Genomic DNA, 25,350 nt, shown 5'->3' with positions numbered 1-25,350 from the left:
TCGTTTAACATGTTTAACATGTTTAATAACGACACACATCCTAGATAAATACCATTGATTCGAATTTACGGGCAATTATAGAGTTCAGCAAATGGTTGCCATTTATTTCACAGACAAGTCAATGTTATCTTTTTTAAACTCTACGTACGTTCGATACAGTAAACAATTTAGTTGTAAATTATCCTGTACAAATCAAGGTTAAACTTCTGACGTCATGTATTATAATGTATTTGTATAAAATGAAAGTGCGCATATAGGACTGATGGAGATTTGAGCTATGCATACGAATGCACACTAGAATATCTGTAAGACTTAAAATATTCAACTTTAGGTAAGACGTTTTATTTACCTTTTACGAAAACAAACCAGTACTCGCATAGATAATTTTATTTAAAAAAAAATAACTTTAAACTTTCGATTTTCATTAGATTGAAATGTAAATAAAAACAACCGTAATCATTTATGTGTTTTTTTCATATTAGAAACAAAAAGTATTCAATGTAGAGATTAAAAGATAGTTTGTTAACGTATGTATGTTGTACTGTTATACCACTGTCCAGGTTAGGGGGAGAGTTTGGATCCCGCTAAATGTTTAACCCCGCCACATTATGTATGTATGTGCCTGTCCCAAGTCAGAAGCCTGATATTCAGTGGTTGTCGTTTGTGTATGTGTTACATATTTGTTTTTCGTTCTATTTTTTATATGAATACGGCCGTTAGTTTTCTCGTTTGAATTGTTTTACTTTGTCATTTCGCAACCTTTTATAGCTGACTATGCGGTATGGGCTTTGCTCATTGTTGAAAGTCATACGGTGACATCTAATTGTTAATTTGTGTGTCATGTTAGTCTGTTGTGGTCATTGTTCTCATTGGCGATCATACCACATGTTCTTTTTTATACATAATAATATTGTCACGAAATGGGGGTCCCTTGAAATGGAACTTGTTTTCCCTAAAATTATGTGATGATGTTGTTAAAAGCTTACCGTTAATTGACTGTTCCTATTATCTATTTCTTGTGTAACTATGTTTGTTAACTTTTTATTATTCTTGCCTATGTTTTTACAATCGGAACACCTGTGAATTGTTTACTTCAAATGGCGTACAACACAATGACGTCATAACCTATTTTTGTTATGACTTCGGCTTTGGATTTGATAATTTCGGTGAATGGTAAGCCAAAATGGTAAATGGTAAGCTGAAATGGTAAATGGTGAACCAAATCGGTAGATTGGTTTACCTAAGTATAAATACGGCGGAAAAAAACAGGATAAGACTTCAATACGACTTTACACTGGACAAGTATCACAAGCTAATTCCAAGCGATTTAAATATACATGTATTGAAACCATTTACCAGACTAAGTAGTAACCAGACTATTTCCGTATAATGTGGGCTTGTTAGTTCCTTAACAAGTTGCATTTAGAGAATAACTTTTCGAAAGAAACGTTATCTTTTGACATTGAATTTGATGATTACCAGACTATAGTTCGTAAACTTTTGGGTTATATACTCCCGCTATCCATTTTCTTTAATTCACGATATTCTAAGGTTAATAAAGTATTTAATTGTTAGACTAGAAAACTTCTGAGAGATATCATATTTGTGTGAATTGTTGATATTAAATGCATCTAAAAGTAAACACAAGTTGATTTTTATTTAACGAGTCTGTTATTCTTACAAAAAAACATAAACAGAACCAAACTGAGATCTACCAAAATACCAAAAAGCCACAAAATCCTATACAGAACCAACCTTAGATCTACCGGAATACCACAATGTACCACGATACCAGAGTACCACGCTACCAAAGATGGGTCGCCAGTTACAACTTTAGTTCATATATATACCTATACATTTTTATAAAACACGTTTTATAGCAACACATTAAGGGTTACACATTCATAGTTTAACACCAAAGCCTGACCGCTCGGTTTTCGTTACAATATATACATTGTATCACTACACATTTTGTATATATGCTGTACTCCCTGAAAAACGGCATAGACAACAACTTATAAATCAAAAAGTTTTTGTAATAGTTATCCCACGAGGACGCGGTGTGTCAGTGTCAGATGACCCCGATGGCCGGAGGCCAGATGGTGACCTGACACTGACACACCAAGTACTTCTTTACCGACTCGCCCCTCTTTTGAAAAAGTAATAAATCAAATTTAACAATCAGTCTGACAACTCACTTATTGACGAAAAGGGTTTGAACCCCACTGAATAAAGATCTGACAAGTCGCCACACTTTTGAAAAGATCGTGCTTCCTTTAAGTATGTTGAATAACTTGTAGTTGGTATCCTGTCGTCCTGGTGTAGTGGTATGTGTCGTGAGTTGATATGCTAAAGGTTTTGAGTTCGAATACCAGCATAGACAATGGATTTTTCTACGTAAATTTTGATAGTTAGTCGTTTCCGTATAATCAATTAAACGTTTTATAGTGGAATTGACATTCCCGACAAATTTCACAGAACAAAGGAAAGCATGCAAAACAAAAAAAAAATCAAGCTGGGGTGATCTGGAAGGGGTGATCCGGCTGAGATCACCCCTCTTAGAACAAAGGAGTTGGGATGTAACGATCAATGAATCGACATAACAAGAAGCTACCTGTATAAAAAAACTCTTTCAAATGAATGTTAATTTTGATAAGCATAATGAACGTTTTGCACTTATTCACATAATAGAAGTATATCGTTTTGAAAAAAGCAATTATTGTACAATTTCGATAGCAGTCTCATTTATTTAAATACATGAACAGAAAATAAGAAGATGTGCTATGAAAGGCAATGCAAAAACTGTCAACATTATTTTATTTTTATTACACACCTGGCGTGTCAGTATTGCCCAAAGCAAGTCCTCATTACGGTATATTGTAAACAACTATAAGCTGACTTCTTGATTATATCATATAGTGTTGGTTTTTATTGCCATTGATGAAGTGTCACCCGATCAATTATTGGTTGGCATATATTATGCAAAAAACAACTCTATTTATCACAATATATAATTTCTTTAAAAGTCCAAACTACATACAAATGGAAGATCGAAAATAGAAGTTCTGTTCAGTTAAAATAAGCTTATACATATAATTTGCAATGTATGTTAAATAAAGTGGTTGTACAAAATATAGAATAAAAAATATTGAATCAGTTAATTATGCGAGGCTTGAATTTCAAACTAACTATATTTTCGGAAAACGTTATATAGGTCAGGTCAATCAATACACTCTACATATAGTACATGTACGTGTAAACACACAGGTGAAAGTAAACACAAGTGACTTTCTAGTTGCAAATAAGACGTTTGATAATTCCTATGTTATACATTGATAAGTATTGAGTGAATAAGATGCAATTATAATATCTGAACAAGGTAATAATGTTGTTACTATGCTATATCCATAACATACAACTGTGCAAAAGTGAAAATTAATATGACCTAGTTTCGCAGTAAAATATACGTAGTGAAATACGAATAAAATGAATCAATGAAGGCTATTATTAGAAAAATTTAAATTAATGAACGTGGTACGACCATCGAATTTCAGGTTATTTTCATACACCAACTATATCATATAATAATATGAAAATAAAAAAAAGCGTAGGCTTTCTTACATCATAATCTACTGTCATATAATTTTAAGTTTCTCATATCAACATGAAAACGTTTAAATCATATATCCTGGGTCTGTCTGGTTTATTACCTGATATTTAATTGTTATTTTTAGAAAATACATTTTGAATTTGTAGAAATGTGCAGTGATATGAATTCTTTAGAAGTGAATGAAAACATTTTCGGCATGAAAAAGATATCATATTGGAAGATATATGGTGTCAAACAGTTTCCATATCGAGGTAACCGTAAACACTTCCCAATTTTTAGTCGGTCTTTTAGTGGACAGATTATAATAACTAATGATATATTTGGAATGACGATTCATCAGTTCGAGCGAGAATACAAACAATGTTTAAAAAGACGATTTGCCAAGGAACAGTGGATTTTAAATTTGCAGTATCCTATTAAATCTTCACGGCAATATTTAGAGTATCTGGAGAAGTGCACTTGCCATAACGAAGGTACGCAACAATAATTGTTAGACGTGTATAATAGTTTATCAGTTCGTGTCTTCTTTTTGATAGTGTTTTATCAAATTTGTATTTTGTATCGTATTATCAAATTAATAAATGGGTAATATTTACTCACCAACGAATTAAGAATTGAAATGTTTAAGTCATATTGTATCATGATTTTCTTCTGATCGTCCTTAATACAAGTTATTTTAGGTAAACTATATGTAACGTCCCTGAATCTAGCAATTATCTATACAGCATAATTTTTTAATAAACATAAGCAACACAACAGGTGCCAAATGTAAAGACCGATCTGCGTATCCTTCCGGAGCACCTGATATCATCCCCAGTTTTTGGTGGGGTTCGTGTTGCTTAGTCTATAGTTTTCTATGTTGTGTCTTGTGTAATATTATTTGCCTGTTTGTCTTTTTATTTTTAGCCATGGCGTTGTCTCTGGTAAGTGTTTGTTTTCAGTGTAACATTTAAAAGTTGTTTAAGAGGGCCTATTTAAATAAATCGTTCCCATTACATGATATGCATGCAATTAATGTTTGTTTCCTTTGAATTTTATACAGGTTATATTACCTGCCAATCGTCTAATTTGACAGAAAAGGGATTATTTGATAATCTAGTGAACGCAGTTGGTACCGAAATAGAGATACGAAAAAGACAGCGTTTGTTTGTACTGAGGGACAAAGTCGACTGCGAAATGAATACAAAAATAACATTTATAACAAGTGGCAGTATCGCTGAAGGTTTGGACTTACCAGGAAGCGATCTAGATCAAATGTTTCTTATAAACGGTGTAGAAATTGTTGATGAAAACATTGCAGATTTTCAATGTTTTTGTACAACATTGGTAATGGAGATCAATTCTCGACTTCCAGGGTTTGTAAAATTGAGGTTAGTACATGTGAGTGATGTAGAATCGCAAAGCATTTTCAATATTTTAGATTGCATTAAATCCACGGATGGAAGGTTATACTTGTCAACTAAATTGTTTATCAGCAATATTACTGGGGTTAACTTTTCTACACACCAGGTAACACTTCATGGCCCATGTATATCTCAGAGCTGTGAAGCGGTTGATTTTGCATACTGCTTGCGAATAAGATATTGGCCTGACGTTGCAAGACGTTGGATTTATAGACACAGACAACAGTGGCCATGTTCTGCGGTAATCAATGAAATAATTCAAAGTGGATGTTTAGTGGTTGCGGTAGGTCCAAAAAATGTAGAAGAAAATGATTCTCTCTGGCGATTGTCTTTTTCAATATCTGAAAAGAAACTTCTACACTCTTTCAACTACACTCAGCTATTATGCTATGGATTACTTAAATTAACACTCAAACGCTTTATCAACAAAATCCATAAAGCTAAAGATTTATTGTGCTCTTACTTTATCAAAACCTCTTTATTCTGGTTGTCCGAGGAAGTGTGTATTGAAACATTTCGAATTTCAAACTTACTCATTTGTTATAATCTTTGTCTCGACAAACTCATGATGTGGGTTAGGGAATGCTACTGTCCTAGCTACTTTATACCTGAACATAATATGTTTCTAGGGAAAGTGAATTATACAAACAATAAACCTCTACTGCAAGTGCTTCAAGCTATCAAGAATATTGGAATCGAAAATGTAAAAGAAATATTTCTACAGGAAGATAGATTTACTAGTATGTATCCTACACTATCGGACACATATCATTTTAAACTAGATCTTTTGTTTTATAAACTAGCAAAGATAACGGCTCCGGAACACGAATATAATTGTTATCTAACATTGAACCTAATAGAGTCTTTTTTGAAATTTGAAACATCTGCATACATAATTGGAATATGTGAAAATTTCAAGGCCACAGTAAATCAATATGTGATACAGTGGCTTCCTTCACCTATACCGTTCATGTCATCACAAAAAGAAATGTATCAGTTAAACAAATCACGCCACAAATATTTGAAAAACGGATTGATGTGCGATGCAGTGTCTGGTTGGATCTTATATGCTTCGTTCTATTATAATGAAAAGCAATACAACGAATCGCTTAAAATTGCAGATTACATATTATCCCGCTGTATTCCTGGGTTGCTTCGGTTACACCGTGTTGCTTATCCAATTAATGAAATTATGAAATATTCACAAGAATTAAGCCATGAAAGTGAAATATTAATATCAGATAGGATGAGATTATTTACCATTTACAGTGTAAGATTCTTACGTTATTCTCCGTTAATGCCTGACGAACTAAAATTGGAAGTAGACATGGCAGATATATATGTTCCTCCTCTGGTCATGTGTAATTGTCTACGATTTTTGTGTTATCATCATCTTGGGGACGACCACAAAAAACAACAAGCATTGGAAGATTTACGTATCACTATACTAACAAGAAACGTGTTGCCGATTAATCAGCTATCCGACTCGTTAACAATACTTGGTGTATGTTACAAACTTAATGGTAATACAGAGGCAGCTATTCAGTGCTATGATCAAGCGTTTCGTTGTGAGGGAAGGCTTTGCACGTCAACAAGAAAAAGGAAATTGCAAATTTTTTAAGTTTTGTAAATAATTTTTTTTAACCTACAAATGTATATTCATTTTAGAAATAACAACGTGAACAACGTTAAACAAATATTTACTTCCATATAAAACGAAGGAAAGTCATGAAAGGAAAACAAGTATACTGTATGAACTGGTGTGTGTACATAATTTTACTAAAGTTTAAGTGACTGGTGTTTAAAATTACTTAATTTTTATTTTACTTTCATCTGGTGATAGGAATGATAGTTTAAATGTTTATAAAAAGAGATGAAGTATGCTTGTCAATGAGACAATTGTCAAACAAGGTTGAAGTGAATTGGAACTAAGCAATAGAAATCAAACGTTCGACCTTCAACAACGTAAAAATCCAAAACAGTATAGTCTGCTATAAAATAACCTACATATAAATGTTTAAACACTTCAAAAGTAACATTACAAAATTCTCAACTCCGAATAAAATTTAAAACTTAGAGGCAAATTTAAAACGGAGTGTTCGTAATCAAATGGCAAAAATGAGGATAAAAACCTGAAACGAATGAATAACATTTAAACGAGACAGCCATACATTGTAACATTCACTTTACCAAAATCAAATATAAAGACATGAACCAACGAAACTAGCTGGAATTAGTTCATCTGGCCGGATGTTTTTGAAGATATGAAGTGAAATTTCGATTCATACATGCTTCAAAGTTGATGGATTAATATGATCACTTCTTCGTATTTTACTATTAATAACATTTCAGTTTAAAATACACACAGGTGATATAGGTTGACATATATCTGATTATCCTGCAATCAGTCAGCTATTGTACAGATAACAGGTGCACAAATAATGTTTTGCTATATTTGAACTTGTACAAAAAAGTCTGTTACCCCTCTTCCATGTTGAGAAAACGGAAGTGTTGATATTTCTTTTTGCGTACTACTTCGTTTGTTCGGTCCTCTCTGTGTTTAAACTATGTCGATTTCTTTGAATAATAAGGGTCAATGATTTAGAAATAAGCAACTAAATTTTTAAGTGCTGGGTGTAAATTTTAGGATAAAAACAATACAGTCAAACCTGATTAAACAGGACCCTGAATAAACCGGTTTCCTGTCCATTCCGGCCGAAAATGAAAGTCCCATATTTTTCCATTCAAAATCTTTGTTAAAATATCCTTTGTAAACCGGACCCTGTGTATTCCGAATTCCGGTCTAATTATGAAGTCCCAATACTCTTAATTACATTAATTATTACCTGTCAAAACCGGTTTGTCTAATTAATTTCAATGATCGATATGCAATCAAAACATATTTGTTTATACAATATGGCTTTTCGTGATAATCAATTAATCAGGTGTCAAACTGTGAACCTACAATCGTACAGTAGTGAGCTGTGTTATTTATTAAAATATTATAAACGTGTCAATTAAACGAAAAGACACACCGAATATATCTTGGATTGAACTTACGTTTTAACTTGGATAAACAAATTAAAATCGCGGAGTAAGAAATTCACATCGTAATTTCGAAATCCTGGGTTCCCTGTTGTGAACCCCTAAACAAATGACCTTGATAATGACAAACACCCGGATGAGAACAATCAATGGATATTGTACAGTGTACGACAACGTTTCAAAAGTGATGAAATTACGTTTGAAAATATTCTGGCTTTTTAATCGGCCATTCCAACATTTCAAATTATTGATCATGGGAGTAAATCGAAACTTTCGTCCTACAATCCAAACAACTCGAGCATTATGATGCAAATGCAAACAATGAAAAACGAAGTGAAAGTACTTTAATTTAAATCAGATATAATTTACAAACAGAGAGAACTTTTACATGCAAAATGTCGGACGTCACAAGTCATTAACTTCCGGTCAAAACGGAAACCTGAATAAACCGGCTCACTGTCCAAACCGGACCTTTTTTATAGTCCCGTAGCCGGCCGGTTTATACAGGTTTTACTGTACATGTATTTTGTTGGAAAATATATAATTTAATGGTCATTACTGCGAAACAGTCGACCAGCCTCGCTTTTCATCCTATTTTTTAATCCCATACAAATAGATTTAATAGTAGATATTTATTTATATATTTTATCAAATTAGGGTCCTTGTTAGATATGTATGTGCAAAATGGGACTGCGTTGAATAAAGTATTAACGTCAACTTTCAATTAAAAATTTAAAAAAAATCCACAGAAGTTATCTGTGTGCAGATGATGTGCCCTCGTTTTGATATGCCGTGATAAAAGGCACAAGGATATTACAAAACTAATGTATAGTGCTGTTGTACATAGATAATAAATCATAAATCTATACTGTGCAAACTGTTTGTACTTGCAGTACTAACAAATACTTGAACGGATGTCAAAGTGTTTTACATTCTCAATGTGTCATTATTGTGTCATGCAGAATATGTAAAGAGGTAATATGTTCTTGTTAGGGTTTAATTTAGTTGGATGTACGCGGACTCATTTTGCCTAGGATCAACGAAGATTATTTGTTTTCATTTCTTTATTTTATTTATGTTATTGCTTTGAACATTTTTTCATCATTTGATTTCAATATAGACACAAACAACAAGATTAACTGTCAATAAACTGTATATTTCGACTAGTTGATGGGAGTACATGTGTGTGTTTTTGTTGATACATGTGATATGTAGCATCAGCACATGCTTTTGCATTTTCCTCAACAGCAATATCATTTTTTTTATCAATATGATTGGTTAGACAGAGGTTATTTATTGTAAGTCATTTGTCAGGATTTTTATCATTATGACAATTTCTAATAATGATAATTTTTTTAACAGTGTATGGACAATTGTTTGCTGTTGGCTGATCATGATACACAATTTTGGAACTGTCATTATCTATAGGTGTAGAGGAATGCATTAATTTTGGCAAGGGACTATTAATATCTTTAGAGTATGGTAGAAAACTGTTACCAAACCCCAGACTTTCACACGAGTAGTACATTATTACACAAAACTGTTCATGTTATGCTCTTAAATAGTTATCAAAAGTACCAGGATTATAATTCAGTACGCCAGAAGAGAGTTTCGTCTACATAAGACTCATCAGTGACGCTCATATCAAAATAGTTATAAAGCCAAACAAGTACAAAGTTGAAGAGCATTGAGGATCCAAAATTCCAAAAAGTTGTGCCAAATACGGCTAAGGTAATCTATGCCTGGGATAAGTAAATTGACGTGATTGAAGGTGAACATCTATAATTCTTAGTCGTTCATTGTTACAGTTTTCAATCATTATCACCCTAGGGTTCATTAGATATATGTTATTGTTTTTTTGCAAATTCCCAAGAAATACGATTCATTTTCAAACTGTTGCTTCATTTTCTTAAAATCTTGTCTCATTTTCAAAGTATTTTCAATATTTCTATGAATTTGTTATTTGTAGCAGTTTCACGTCCATCACATATTGCTTTTGTTACAAGATTATTGATTGGGTGTTGTTATTTCTTTTTCAATGTGTAGTGTTACATGACCGAAGTTTGAAATATTAGTAAAATATTTTTCAACCGAGTTGTAGTCATAGAAGTAATGATATTTACAGCCAATTAATAATGGAGGAAAGTCAGTGACGGTAGTATAACTAATGTATGCCAAATTGTATTAGATCGAAATATTTTTTATTCAAATGAAAATCTAAAATTCAAAATTTCAGCGAAAATGTTTTCTCGTGAACAAAGATTCAAATATACAGCATAAGAATACAGTACAGCAAGTAATGAATAACTAGTCAAAAACAACATCATATCTCGCTTTTGGTATGCATTAAAGCTTCCGGGAATAAAAAAAAAATGAATTCCAGAACAAGGATAATAATGACACGTGTATGTACATTTGAATGAAACAAATGCATTAATACAATGACAAACTTTAAGATAACTTTATTAATAGGATTCTTGACATTCATTGTATGTGCAGGTATCGTTACCTAGTTCTATATATATGTTTGAGTGGTAACACTTTTATTCTTCTCCTGAAATATACAAAGAAAAACATGAAAGTTAAGGAAAATACCAGTTTGTCTGTTTTAATCCGTTTTAATCTGTATATAGCGATACAAACTTAAGTCTGACATCTATATTTTTAACATGTTGATTAACAACATTCACTAATACAGTAATTAAGGAATACTATAAGGATATATAATATAACTTGATCCCAATAAGATTAATTTCACTCAAGACACCATATAATGTGGATTTTAGTAGTTATAAGATTACCTTACGGAATTCAACACCGAGAAAAACACCGAAGTTAGTGCATGGTTAACATATCAAGGTCCGACATGACAAAATTGACGAAAAAAAAGCTTTTTAAGCGAGAAAACAAACGATTATTAATATTTTGAAAGCTATTCACTGATTACGTTGAAGGTTTGATATTCTTAACAGTTTTCTAAATCTTACTTCTTTCCATCGAAAATACATACAGTTATCAGATTATTACATGGCATTTTTCATATCGCATGTATTATCAGCCCTAGGTTCAATATCAGCCCAAGAGCCGCATGGCTCGAGGGCTGATATTGACCGAGGGCTGATAATACATGCGATATGAAAAATGACATGTTATGATCTTTTTATCATATGCTTCAACAGTAGAGAAAAATAACAGATTCATATATTGATCCTTCTACGTGGTTCCCGAAAAGAAGTTGAAAGAGTAAAAAGTTCACGGACGTCGGACCCAAAATTTGATACATTCAATATGAAATCTTTCCATCATATGCCTCAACAGAGAAAAAAAAAACCAGATTTTAATATAAACGAATCGACAAAAAAATAGTTTAACAATATACATAATGAACATTGTTTGGAAAAGTCAAATTTTTTAAAGTAACTTTCTAAATTATGTTTCAGAAAAACTTAAAAAATGCATTTATTTAATATTTTTTTTTTAAATAAAATTTAATTATTTTACACAATATACTTTCCAGTATTCAAATAATTGTTTTGTACACTACTTTGTAATGTTTTTCATTGAAAACGTAGCATTGAGGTGTATTTTCCGGAATTTGCCGAGTATCACCGGAATGCCATGTGATAACGTTACGGAAAGGCATGTGATAACAATCGAAGCATGTGATAAACTTTTCATATCAGCCCGCTAAGCACCAATTCGAAAAATATGGAAAATACTTTAATTTAATGCTATTATCATACGGTAAAAATCATATGTTATTTAGTCTAAGTATATGATAATAATAATTATGGACCAAGTGTCATTTTGGAAATATTGAGTATTCTTTACATAACGTGTTGTAGAACAATGGTTTCAACACGATATATCGAAATAAACGTAATCTATATATATTAACTTAAAAGGAACAATTACATCAAATTTAAACTCACAGTCTTTGTTTGTGATGGCGATATTTGAGGAAAATGCCGGCACCTACCATTAACCAAATACCAATCATTGCAGAAGTTGTTGATCCAGCGATGATTCCATATAAGCTATACTTTTCATTTTCCATCTGCACAAATTTAAAATCTAAAATTAAATTACGGTCTAGCAATTATTAAATTGAAGGAATTAGTAAATTTAAAATTGATTTTAAATCTAACTGATATACATAATATTGATTATAATACATGGTGCTAAACCCGTTTTAAATCAATTTCTGTTGACTTTAAATCTACTGATGAAAATCTTTTTATTTGATATCTTACCTAGAAATTCTAGAATAACCGAAATAATTGCGTACTGAATGAAATGTGTCTAAAAACCACGAATCCTAGCAAACAAAATTATTGTATTTAATCAAATACTGGTGATAAGTAAAGGGACGGAATACATTCCGATGGACATGATTTGTGTACAAAATGAAAAACCCAAAAATTAAGATATACAGCAACAAAAGAGAAAACAAACATGACAGTTTATGTATAAAACAATAAAATCAAAACAAGTGCGTTATACAGCAAACAAAAAGTGCTGAATAACATGCTCCTGAATTTAGACAGGCGAATTCATAATATGGTGGGATGAAACATGCCCTCTTCAGTCAAACCCTCCCCTTACCTAGGAAACTAGTGTTATGAGAACAACTACATCGTTTTGGTTGCATAACAAACTGAATTACCAGACGCATTGAATTGACATCTTATTTAATTTGGATACAGTTTACATCATTATCACCTTTAGCTGATGTTTTATAACATAAGCAACACGACGGGTGCCACATGAGGAGAATGATCTGCTTACCCTTTCGGAGCACATGATATCACCCCTAGTATTTGGTGGGGTTCACGTTACTTATTCCTTAGTTTTCTATGTTGTGTCATGTGTTCTATTGTTTGTCTGTTTGTCTTTTTCATTTTTAGCCAGGCGTTGTAAGTTTATTTTCGATTTATGAGTTTGACTGTCCCTCTGGTATATTTCGTTCCTATTTTATCACCACATGTTTTCATCGTATTGATTTTAACGAAACAAATACTCTCAGAATTTTTATTTTATATAATTTCTGGTCAATGAGTACTTTTGTATACTTATTGAAGCTATTAAACCAAGAGTTCCAAATGGTGAAGTTGAAATCAACCCTTTGTAAATTTTACGGACGCCATCACGAGTGGGTTGACCGTTATGGAATAACCGTTTCACAAATGATATCGGATATGTTCCTTACGTCGTAACTACAATCTCCTTCCCTTTCATGAATGTGACTTACCGAATTAGACTATTTACCGGATTTGTTATCACATAAGCAACACGACGGGTGCCACATGTGGAGCAGGATCTGCTTACCCTTCCGGAGCACCTAAGATCGCCCCTAGTTTTTGGTGGGGTTCGTGTTGTTTATTCTTTGGTTTGCTGTGTTGTGTCATGTGTGCTATTCTTTGTCTGTTTGTCTTTTTCATTTTTGGCCAGGTTGTTGTCAGTTTATTTTAGATTTATGAGTTTAACTGTCCCTTTGGTATCTTTCGTCCCTCTTTTAAATGCATCGTGAGATATCGCATACTTTTCAAATGTATCGTATATTAGTCGATAAAGAATTGGCAAAGTATTATAAAAAGATAAATCGAAATTAGTGCATTCCGTTATTTTCCTTATTTGTATAAGGGCAGTACAATGAAATTGATGAAATAAATTTTTAAAACTTAAGATATGGACTAACCTAGCTGTTCTTGTATGTTTTCCTGATTTATACAAACGTCAATTGAAGTCATCTGGCCACTTTCACTGACGTAAGCCTCATTAGTTGAGGTCAATGAATTGGATTGTTCTGTTGTCCTATCAATCGTCCTAGAATTAGACGCCGTGCTGATTTCGACAGTGGGAATATTAAACATGTTTGTTGTGGTATGCTTTGTTGTTTCTTTTTCCTTTGGAATAGATGGTTTTCCTGCTTCTAGAAATGTTAAATTTCTTTTAAAATATATGATGCATCAACGATACCTTTCAATAATAGTCAGCTAGAAAAACACAGTCTATTATATGTATGTCATGTACCATATCGTCCTATCACTATTTAAAAGTATATTAATATAGGTCTGGGGTTTATTCATATATTGATGTATATATTTAGAGCTAGAAATTCAATAATTGTTTTAAACTGTTTTCCTATACACTTCTACACACAAACAATCACGCATTATCTTATTATGAAGTATAAAAAAAGAAGATGTGGTATGATTGCCAATCAGACAACTATCCACAAGAGACCAAAATGACGCAGACATTAACAACTATAGGTCACCGTACGACCTTCAACAATGAGCAATGCCCATACCACATAGTCAGCTATAAAAGGCCCCAATATGAGAATGTAAAACAATTCAAACGAGAAAACTAACGGCTTTATTTGTATAAAAATAAATGAACGAAAAACAAATATGTAACACATAAACAAACGACAACCACTGAATTACAGGCTCTTGACTTGGGACAGGCACACACATAAATAATGTGGCGGGGATAAACATGTAAGGACAATTTTTTTAAATAACATATATATTTTTATTTACCTTTTCTCAAAGAGGGGCGAAAGATACCAGAGGGACAGTCAAACTAAAAGATTGAAAATAAACAGACAATGCCATGGCTTCAAATGAAACAGACAAACAGACAACTAATAGAACACATGGCACAAAATAGAAAACTGAAGACAAAGCACCACGAACCCTATCAAGTGCTCCGGAAGGGTCAGAAGATCCTGTCCTACATGTGGCACCCGTCGTATTGCTAATTTTATTACAAACCGATAAATAGTGTAATTCGGTAGGTCACATTCATGAAAAGGGAAAGGAATTGTAGTTACGACATAAGGAAAATATCCTATATCATCTGTGAAACGGTTATTCTATAACGGTCAACCAACTTGTGATGGCGTCCGTGAAATTTACGAATGGATGATTCAACTTCACCTTTTGGAACTCTTGGTTTAATAGCTTCCTTGTGAGCAGCAACCTTCTACTAACTCAGTTTAGGGGAAATAACTACGTTGTTCCGAACCTTGAAGCGTATACTAAATTTTACTCTTTTTTTGAAGTTTCTAAGTTTTGAAGCAAGACATAAGTCCCTTAATTCCAATGTTCCTTAGATTTTCGAAGTCCCATTATGAGACCAATTTCAAATATTAAATCTTACATTTCTGTAATTTAGTTTTTTATTTACTCACACTTTTCTTTTCTAATCTATACTTTTGTATGTTCTTAAACTGAATTTGAAAAAGTCTTAAACAAATCTGTCGTGTTTACTATAGATGTGAAACAAAGATGCGATATGACTCTATACTACATTTATAGAAGGCTGTATCAATCTACTTTCAGAGTATATTTTTAACATAAGTCAAAAAATTTCATAGACGAGTAGTTTCATTCAGACACAAGTAGTTTTTTAGAATGAAATTAATGTGTAAATTGACAAAAGATGTTTCGATCCCTAGTTCCGGTCGTATACATACAATTCAATGAACTAAAATGTTCAAATGTAGAAAACGGTGGATTGAGCCTTGTTTTATAGCTATAGTTTTTGTAGATAAACCTCACTTGTAGGACAGTAGCATCAAATTTCATTATATTTACAACGAAAATTGAGCTAATACTCCTTTTTTCCTTGTTATCATATTCATCAGATACTTGCTGTGCGTCTTAATGGAAATATCACTGTGTTTTTACTTAACATACGTGTAGTTTGTATCCAACGCAATGGATGCCGGTATTTATTATTTAGGAAAACTCATAAAAACTGTATATGCGAACGGGTACGTATTTACCAACAGCATACTATCGATTCAGGCACACAGACAATAACTTTGAGTGACCACATAGAATGTTCCAGAAAAGGTAATTTCTTCTTTTTTTTAATCTTTAAATATTCCATGAAATAAGAATAAATCTTTGCTTTTACCGTTTCCATTCTGCAAATTATGTTTTTTAAATGTTTTTAAATGTGGTTCAAGTTATTGTGTGGTAATCTGTATATCTTTTTGTAGACCATTGTTTGTCTTAAGGGCATATCCAACAGTTTCAGGGGAGGTAATAACAAACGTAACCGTCGTCTATAGTTTCCCGTAATTTCACGGTGTTTCAACGACGGCATAATGGCCGTCTGGAAAGGGCGGTTTCTTTCCTCAAAGGAAAGGGCACGGCTGGAATCGGCAAAAAACTCATACAGAATATTACCAGAACTAGAACTCAAAACTTAAAAGATATCTTTGTCCTTTTGGTCTGTTTATATAAAAGACCTGCAATTATCTTAATCATAATTACTAGACCATACTCACTTAAGTTTCCGTTTTCTTAAAATTATCTTCAACACAGTAGAAAACAACGACAGCAAATGCGTAATGATTTATTATTGCAGTAGAATGCAACACAAATTGTCAGTATAGTTCTTTACGAAACTTTTCCGAGATCATTGTCATTCAGGATAGAAAACTTAAAGTTTGGTTTTTCTTGAGAAAGATGAAAAAAAATGGTTTCTTGAGAAAAATAAAATACGGCGTAAACTAACATTTATCATGCATCTAGCTTTGCGTTGAAGTGCTTATATGTATACAGTGGCTCTTTAAATGAATACGACCTTTAACCGGTAAACAATGTAAAACAAAAGATGACACAGTAATAAAAAAGTATTGAAATAGGAAAACATTGTAATATATACACTGACATACAAGTAAAAATATCTGACGATGTTAGTATTTACTTATGTATGAGGAAACAAATATAATTTAACAAAAAAAACCAGTGTAGGTCTTGACTAATTAGACACGCCCTCTTAAGTCAGCGGGTCCATAACAGGATAGGAAAAAAAAAACCAGCCATCGAAATACCATAATTCAAAATTGGAGGGGGGGGGGGGGTTGCTAATAGCTTAACTCAAGAATTTGATCATTATTCAACTTTATTTAGTACGTCATACGTTTTACAACTAGTACACTCTTTATATCTTGATAATGTATCAATCATTTACTTCAGATCCACTCTCACCTCGTCGTAAATATGCGTGATATATTTGCCACTGGAGAACGGGAGCAATCAATTCATCAGTTTCATATAGTGATGCATAATCATTAGTTCTCAACTGATAATTGTCTCAAACAGTATTCCAGTTTTGGTATTTTATTTTTATTTTATATCTTATTTCTAAACGAAAATTTTAGAATTTCTTTCCGCATCTTTCTCTTTGAATTTATTTGTTTGAATAATTAATAATAATATAGTAGTCTACATCAATGGTTACTTTGTATGCAGCCAAACTATGTAGAGGGCAGTAGAACAGAAAACCATCTCCATTGTGTATATATGCAATAACTCATATATTGAAGCGTAAAACCACGGCAGTCAGGCTCGTTTAGGTGGAAAAATTACTGTGTCAATTTCATATACTTATATATTTTATATTGTAAATATGTCATAAAAGCAAAAACACACGAAAAAAATGGCCACAATGTATAATAACATTCAACATTTTTCGGCTGTTTCGTTTATTCTCAAGTTAATGTCTTACTGATCTGTTATGTTAATCAAATTATTATTGTTCATCTACAACTGCAAAAGGCGCAACAGATGCAACTTATTTGAAGATTAATGTGACCTTTGTTGTTGTTTATAGATTTTATTCGAAGTTCGTATATCCCTTCAACCATTTATTTAGATGGTATTTTAACGTATAGATAGCGCGAAACTTTTTTATTTCGACTAAACAAGGCTGCAAATTTATACATCCGAGCAGCTAAACGGCCGCACCCAATTTTAGCAAATATATACACGTAACTGTCGGACTGGAGCAGTCCAGAATGTGAATATTTCTATACCCAATCAATACTTTTTTTATGAAAAAGATTTTAAAGGTATACATTAATACGACAGCAACCCAACGACACATATGATTCAAAACACTAAGAGTCAACATACAGATTTTTGTTATAGCTAGAAGCCTGTAAAGAAAGAAAAAAACAAACTGCAACATGAATATATAATACGGAGTCGGTGAAATTTTAGACAAGTGTTTGGTTGCAAAATGTCTCGTGCTCTTTATTGATTTCGTTATGTAAAATTATATAGACAGTGTAATATAAATCAGTGTAAGAAAACCACTTCTTGGTAAAGTAACGGTAAAATAAATAATGATTATGAATGACGGACGTCAAGTGGCATATTAAATGAATAATCAGATCAAAAACATCAAATGTAAATATAATATGAAAATTAACCCTGCTTTGTACTTTAGACCAACACACAGAAATACCGTATACCAGAGCCGGGGACTATTTTAATAGTTTGTAATTCCATGGTTTGCTAACCCGAATAATTCAGTTCCTCCCCGTAATCGACCTCTCCTACTTGCGAGGTAGTAATCGGAGATCAGCGGAATATAACGACTGAATTATTCGGGTTAATGGTTTGCATGTTTCACACCCGGGTTTCACAATTTTGAAGAACACAATAGTAAAGCTAACTGAATTATTATCTCGTACAGATACTGGTCCATTATAAATAAGAAGATGCGATATGAGTGCTATCGAGACAACTATCCAACAAACTCACAGTGTAAAAATACATTTGTCTGCAACACCGTCGCACTGCCTTTGAAAAATTAGCGGGGAAATATAACGTTACGTCCCGAAACGTCTTAATTTTTGGCGCAATTTGTGAGGCTTACGGAAGGGATTGAGTAAACAATATTATATTACTCGATTTTTCTCAAAAACGAGTATGGTGACAAATATTTTTCAAAACGTTATGACGTTCGATATTTTTCAAAGAATAACATATCTTACTTTGGTCAAATCGACACCGTTAGAAATATTTTAAAAAATCAAAAATGTGCATTTCAAATGTTCATTTCTTGCCGTTTTTGGGGGTAACCATAACGTTTTTGGCTTTATTTGAGTAAGAATTAATTCTTTACATGGTAAAGTTAGATTTTTCTAACCATCTTGACAGGGTTGGCAAAAACCCGGGTTTTATGAGTATTGCCTAGCCCAGTGGGAAATACTGGGAAAACCCGGGTTTTACTGGGTTTTAGTGGGTAATACTGGGCAATACTGGGTAATATAAAATACTGGTCTAAATTTCATAGAGGATTCAGTGATCAAACACAAATGTAATACATTTAAGATGTATATATAACTTGTTTTAGTTGTCTAGATTGGTCAGACTGTAAATATAAAGCAAAAAACTCATTTTTTTTCAAATAAGTACAACTCTTATAAATTAAGAAGTAAGAAAAAAATGCATTTAAATTTATGTATGTACTGTCACTAATTAATAAGTAATTATTCAGATTACAACACAGATTTGTTTATGTAACAATAATCAGCCCTTTCAATTTTATAAATTTTAATGGCATGACCCCTTAGGTTGTTTATTTAGCAATATGAATGTATAACAATTAAAATAACAATTCACTTAAAAAAATGCATTTTTAACAAAGATTTGATTATCAAAACAATGCTTGGTAATTAACACGGTATCCTTAAATGTGCAAATCTTGCATTCTGCTTACATATAGAATTAATGAAGAACTAAATGAAATTGAATTTTTCATTCTTCTAGAAAGGACTCAATGGTTATCTGTATAAAAAGTATATATTTAGCTGTAATACTATGAAACTACACCAAGTCTTAACTATTTTGTGTTAAAATGAGCTTAACAAATCATATTGCCCAGTAATGCCCAGTATTACCCATTTCTGGGAGTATTGCCCAGCCCGGGAAAACCCGGGTTTTCCCACCTGGGAATTCCCGGGCGGGTAATACTTTGCCAACCCTGCATCTTGAACTATTTTGCTTCAATTTGAGCCCCATTATATAAGTATATGTTGATTAAAAAATCATATTTATTTTTTTTAAATAAAAAACGTTTGTTTCTTCAAAATTGCAAAAATGTTCAATTTTCAGCAGTATTTTTAGCAAAAACGAAATCGACAACAAATATTTTTTTTGGCAAAATTCTATTCTCTGTCTATTGAAGAATGAAATATCTTTACGTGAAAAAATTCTCACCGTCAAAAATAAACTGTTGGATATGCCCTTAACATTGTGTTGTCTCCCTCTCTCTTAGTCTTTGTCATAATTATGAATTGACTGTTTCTATAACTTTGATTTTTAAGCAAATATAGAGATTCTTGATGCCAGGAATAAGATTTCTTCGTTGTATTTTGAATATGTGTGTCCTCCATCTACTTGAACAATATACTTTATTTTCTTTTTTTTCGTTTCGATTGTTTCTTTCTTTTGAAGACGAAACGAGTGTCTGTCATTTACAGTTTTAATCATAGCTTCTACATGATTTTTTTTTATGATGAGTTTTGTTGCTTTCATCAATTTAATTTGAATTGTGTCGCGTTAGCAATCATAACAAATTACCAATTTGTTATATTTATCGAAGTTCTCATTACTAAAATATATAATTGTCATACTTTGACACGCAACCTCCAGTTCTTCGCCGCCATCGGGGCAGTCATCATTCGTATCACAAACTACGAATTCAGGTACGCAAGTACCATCGCTACACTCAAACTCATTCTGATATACGCCACATGCTAATAATACTTTTACTTAAATAATAATCAGTAAACAAAATTCCTCTAACCGGTACCATATGTCTCGCAGTATCTGCTTACCCATTCTGAGCACAGGAGATAACCCCAAGTTGTTAGTTTGAATAGTGTTGCTTAGTCTGTGTCGTGTTTGCCGTATTTTCCGTATTTTTTTTTTGTCTGTTTATATTTTCTCTATATCCATAGCCTTTGTCAGTTCAATTTCGACTTATGAGTTTGAATGTTCATCTGCTAACTTTCGCCTCCCCGATAAGTATCGGACATCACTTTGAATTCATAACCGTTTCCGTAGATGTTTTATTCATTCAACCAATACGATTTATCATTTACTAACAACTTCACTCACAAAGACTTTAATAATTACATTTCAAAAGTAGACTTTGGGAATTATACATTTTGATACAAACACAAGTGCTTTATATTAAAAAAAAACAGTTTTAGACAATTAATTTACATTTGTTTGAGCATAATTTTGGGAATTATACATTTTGATATAAACACAAGTGCTTTATATTAAAGAAAACCGGCTTAAGACGCTTAATTTACATAAATTTTGTCATTTTGTTGCCGATTAGAACCTCAGACATATCAGGTATAACATGTAAGCTGTGATATTGTTAATTAGAAGAATATGTAATGTTAGGGAATGCTTCTTCTGTTTGAAAGAAATTGATAATTATGCATCGCCCTTTATAAAAGCAATGTTATATGAGTCAGAACAATTGCCATTGTCATATTATAGTTCGTTTCTGTGTTACATTTTAATGTTGTGTTTATGCTGTGTCGCAGTTCTCCTCTTTTAATTGATGCGTGTCCCTCAGTTTTAGTTTGTACCCGGATTTGTTTTTTTCTCAATCAAATTATGAATTTCGAACAGCGGTTTACTACTGTTGCCTTAATATGTCCTTTAAATGCAACAACCAGCACATGTTAAAAAAAATATATATTGATTGATTAATTGATTGTTTGTTGGTTGCTTAACGTCCAGTGTCTAATATTTCATTCAAGTTAACAATAAATGCAATAGGTTAATTGTAATAAAAGAGACCATCTGAGATGATGGTGGGAGAAATTTGGACTGTCACTCGGAAATTAGGGTGAAGTGGACAGAGACAGAACATTTGCCTTGCAACATGCCATCCATGGACCCCCCAAAGAGTTGTTGCAATGGGTTCTTTACGTGCAAAGAGCGTGGCACTCTCCTTACACGAGGCATCAGATTTCGCGTCCCAATTCTGAACGGACGTGGCTGCAAAATGAAAATCTCGCACAGTCAAACAGACGCCCCTTGTCGGCAAGCGTTTTACTGCCGGTCGGAAGAAGACCAAGTGACCATATTTCGTTTCTCAAGTCACCCTTGACATTTAGAAGATAAAATAATAATCATACCTCTGCAAAAAGCTTCAAGTTCGTCTCCGCCATCTTGACAGTCTTTATTTCCGTCACATGAATAGTACCCAGGTATGCAATTCCCATTGCTACACTCATACTCATTTTGAATTATGTCACACGCTAACATGGCAAAATTACAAAAGAAATAATACTATAATATCAATAAGTAAAAAAGAAAAACAATGCATTCGGCATATATTGAACATGCATAAAGCACAATTTAGAATATTCTGATACACAAATGGTCAATTGTTACAATCATTATCTTAAAATACACAACTTAATATCTTCTTTGTGTGAAAACAGATTTGCATATTATATAACACTTCCTCGAGGTATTGGACATTTCTGTTAATTTTAGAACAGTTTCCTGTGATGTGTTTTTTTTTTAATTGTATATAAAAGTTTAATCATTAACCAAGGAAATTAAGTCAACAAAATTTGATAATTTGATATTAAGGGTGAACTTTGGGAACTTAACATTTGAAAAGAGAAGATATCTACACAAGCCATTTTATATCTAGAAGCCATTTTATTTATAGAAGCCATTTCATATCTAGAAGCCATTTTATATCTAGAAGCCAGTTTATATCAGAAACCGTTCGGTAGATGCATGCATTTAAACTTAATATATCAACTAATTTGTACCGATCTGAATTGGCGCTTTGAACGTCTCAGATTAAACTGTGACATTGTTGATTGGAAGAATATGAGATTTATGTATAAACATTGGATAAACATTGACAACTAATTTGTTTCCTTTATGAGTGCAATGTTTGAAATGAGAAGACATAACAAAGTTTGCATAACATGTCCGATTGTTCTTTGACTAATTGCTGAATGACGTTTTTTTTTAATAACTTATATATATTAGACCGTTGGTTTTCCAGTTTGAATGGTTTTACATAAGTAATTGTATGGCCTTTTATAGCTTGTTGTTCGGTGTGAGCCAAGGCACCGTGTTGAAGGCCGTACATTGACCTATAGTTGTTAACTTTTAAAAATTGTTCTTTGGATGGAGAGTTGTCTCATTGGCACTCACACCACATCTTCCTATATCTATTTTGCTAGCTAATATAAAAATCAGGTATCATACATAGTGTGTCTTGCTTTGATCACACATCGTTCTCAGTATAATTTAATTAGATTAGACTGTTTATAACAATAACTTCAAATGATTGACCATGTCCTAATGCTGCACACTAAAAGGATATATAACAAATATTTATAGAATAACTAATCGTATCGCATGAAAAAACGCGCGTAGAGCATGAGGTAATTATCAGTGTTGTTTGGTCATGTAAACAATATTCTTCGATATTTTAAGTCTTTGATTACTAATAAATGTTATTTTTTTAATTACAACATGTACAATGAAAATTGTTTTTTTTAATGACATTAGAGTAGAAAATGTTAGGAACTATATCGTTTCAACGTCTAGATAACGCCTGTTGATGTATGATATGTTTCATATGTTAATTTATCGGTTGGGAAATCTATGCAGTTCATTGAAACTAATGTAATGATTAAAATTGATTGCTTGATTAGTCAACACTTGCAACATTTTGTGCATACTGCATGTAAAGAAGGTGATGGGAAAAAAAAGTAACAACAAGTAGCTAGATTATTCGAATTGCATTTTTTTAGATTGAATACTGACTAGAACCCACTTGTTATCTTATTTGATGTTCACACTTAATAACTACCTAACCAATAACAACTTGAATAGGTCGATTTCGATATGGTAAGACACGTTTCACGGATACGAAACATTCAATGCTCTTCAAGTGCGTACTTTTTTTGGCCTTTTGAACATTTTTTTATCCGAGCGTCACTGATGAGTTTTTTGTAGACGCCTGGTGCGTCAGGCTTCTGGCACGTCTGGCGTAAATATAAAATTTCTATCCTGGTATCTATGATGAGTTTATTGAAATAATTCGTTTAAACACATTTATCATTTTACATGTATGACAATTTAAAAATGTACATTAAAACAATCATTAAGAATCACACATAATTCACTAAAACACTATATACGAGAAGCGATGGATAGATACCAAAGGGACATTTAAACTCATGAGTTGAAAATAAACTGACATCGTCATGGGTCAATATGAGGAGAAAAGATCAACAAACAACAATACACAAAACACAGCAATAAGCAATACTAACCCATACGAAAAAGAGGATATTTCAGAAAATCTTAAAGGGTATGAAGATATTGCTCTAGATATTGCACCCGTCGTGTTGATTATGTTAGTATTAACCCGGAGAAAATCTAAAACAGACGCCAGACGATGATACTAGCACCATCTCGTAGAATTGACATTTTGTTTGATATATATTGATTACGAAAGGAGAATCATTAAAAAGTACATATATGACATGAAAATCATATCGTTAAACGCTGAACAGTTTCATTTTATAAAGACTCTAAATGAAGTAATAGGAAATTTTCATAATCAATTTTGTTTACATTCTGTTAACAACTTTTCCCGGGGAATGCTCATTTCAAATCTGTTTAAAAATTGTACCCTTTTGTCTACTTTGATATACTCATAATATGTTCTGACATAAAACAAATGTTTTAATATATAACAAAGTAAAATACAAACAAAAATACCGAACTCCTACGAAAATCCAAAACGGAAAGTCCGTAGCCATTTGGGAAAATCAAAAGCTCAAAAACAAATGAACAAGAACTGTCATATTCCTGACCTGAACATGTATTTTTTATGTAGGAAATTATGGATTAAATCTGGTTTTATAGCTAGCTAAACCTCTCACTTGTATGACAGTCGCATACAATTCATATCAGATTGAACAACATATTATTAATTTGATTTGTAACAATACCTCAGAGATAAGACAAATGAAAAGTGAACCTATTCACTACATTCATATACTTACACGTTACCAGGTAACATACTATGAATGATGTGTAGAACAGTTTTAACATAACAGTTTTGTTGTCAAACTTTTCCATTTCACAATATATATATATTTCAACAATATAATATATCAATAATGATAATCATATACCCAGCATTTGTATATCTTCACACTTCGACATAGCATTATCTCATGTGTATAATGTCAATACTATATGAATATGCTAAAAGTCAAATTCAAATTACATAAACTTACATCAATGATTTCTGTTATCTATAGGGACTTTTTTTAATAATATTTTAAGGGAAAACAAACTTTAATAGTATGCCCTATAAAAACAACATTCGTTGAATCATCTTTAAATATCTATCTATTATCTATAATAATATACTCGGGACGAAAAAGTCATTAGAATT

The 25,350-nt window shown here is 32.2% G+C and overlaps 1 protein-coding gene across 1 annotated transcript; it reads left to right on the top strand.

Annotated features, from left to right (window-relative positions):
• The first annotated feature begins 215 nt into the window (after window positions 1-215).
• Window positions 216-6,769, top strand: LOC143054782 (uncharacterized). Its single transcript, XM_076227833.1, has 3 exons — window positions 216-331; window positions 3,757-4,083; window positions 4,653-6,769. The coding sequence occupies exons 2-3, from the start codon at window positions 3,759-3,761 to the stop codon at window positions 6,632-6,634; spliced, it is 2,307 nt and encodes a 768-aa protein (XP_076083948.1). The 5' UTR covers window positions 216-331; window positions 3,757-3,758; the 3' UTR covers window positions 6,635-6,769.
• Window positions 6,770-25,350: the final 18,581 nt, after the last annotated feature.

The sequence above is a fragment of the Mytilus galloprovincialis genome, chromosome 12 (assembly GCF_965363235.1).
Source record: "Mytilus galloprovincialis chromosome 12, xbMytGall1.hap1.1, whole genome shotgun sequence".
NCBI classification, from domain to species: Eukaryota; Metazoa; Mollusca; class Bivalvia; order Mytilida; family Mytilidae; genus Mytilus; species Mytilus galloprovincialis.
The sequence above is the reverse complement of the archived record's forward strand: the minus strand, read 5'-3'. Positions and strand labels throughout refer to the sequence as shown.

What these genes read in the sequence shown, in the direction of transcription:
- LOC143054782 (XM_076227833.1), top strand. Translation starts at nt 3,759, where the DNA reads ATGTGCAGTGATATGAATTCTTTAGAAGTGAATGAAAACATTTTCGGC. An exon ending in GTGCACTTGCCATAACGAAG is followed by an intron (nt 4,084 to 4,652) that starts GTACGCAACAAT and finishes AATTTTATACAG; the next exon opens with GTTATATTACCTGCCAATCG.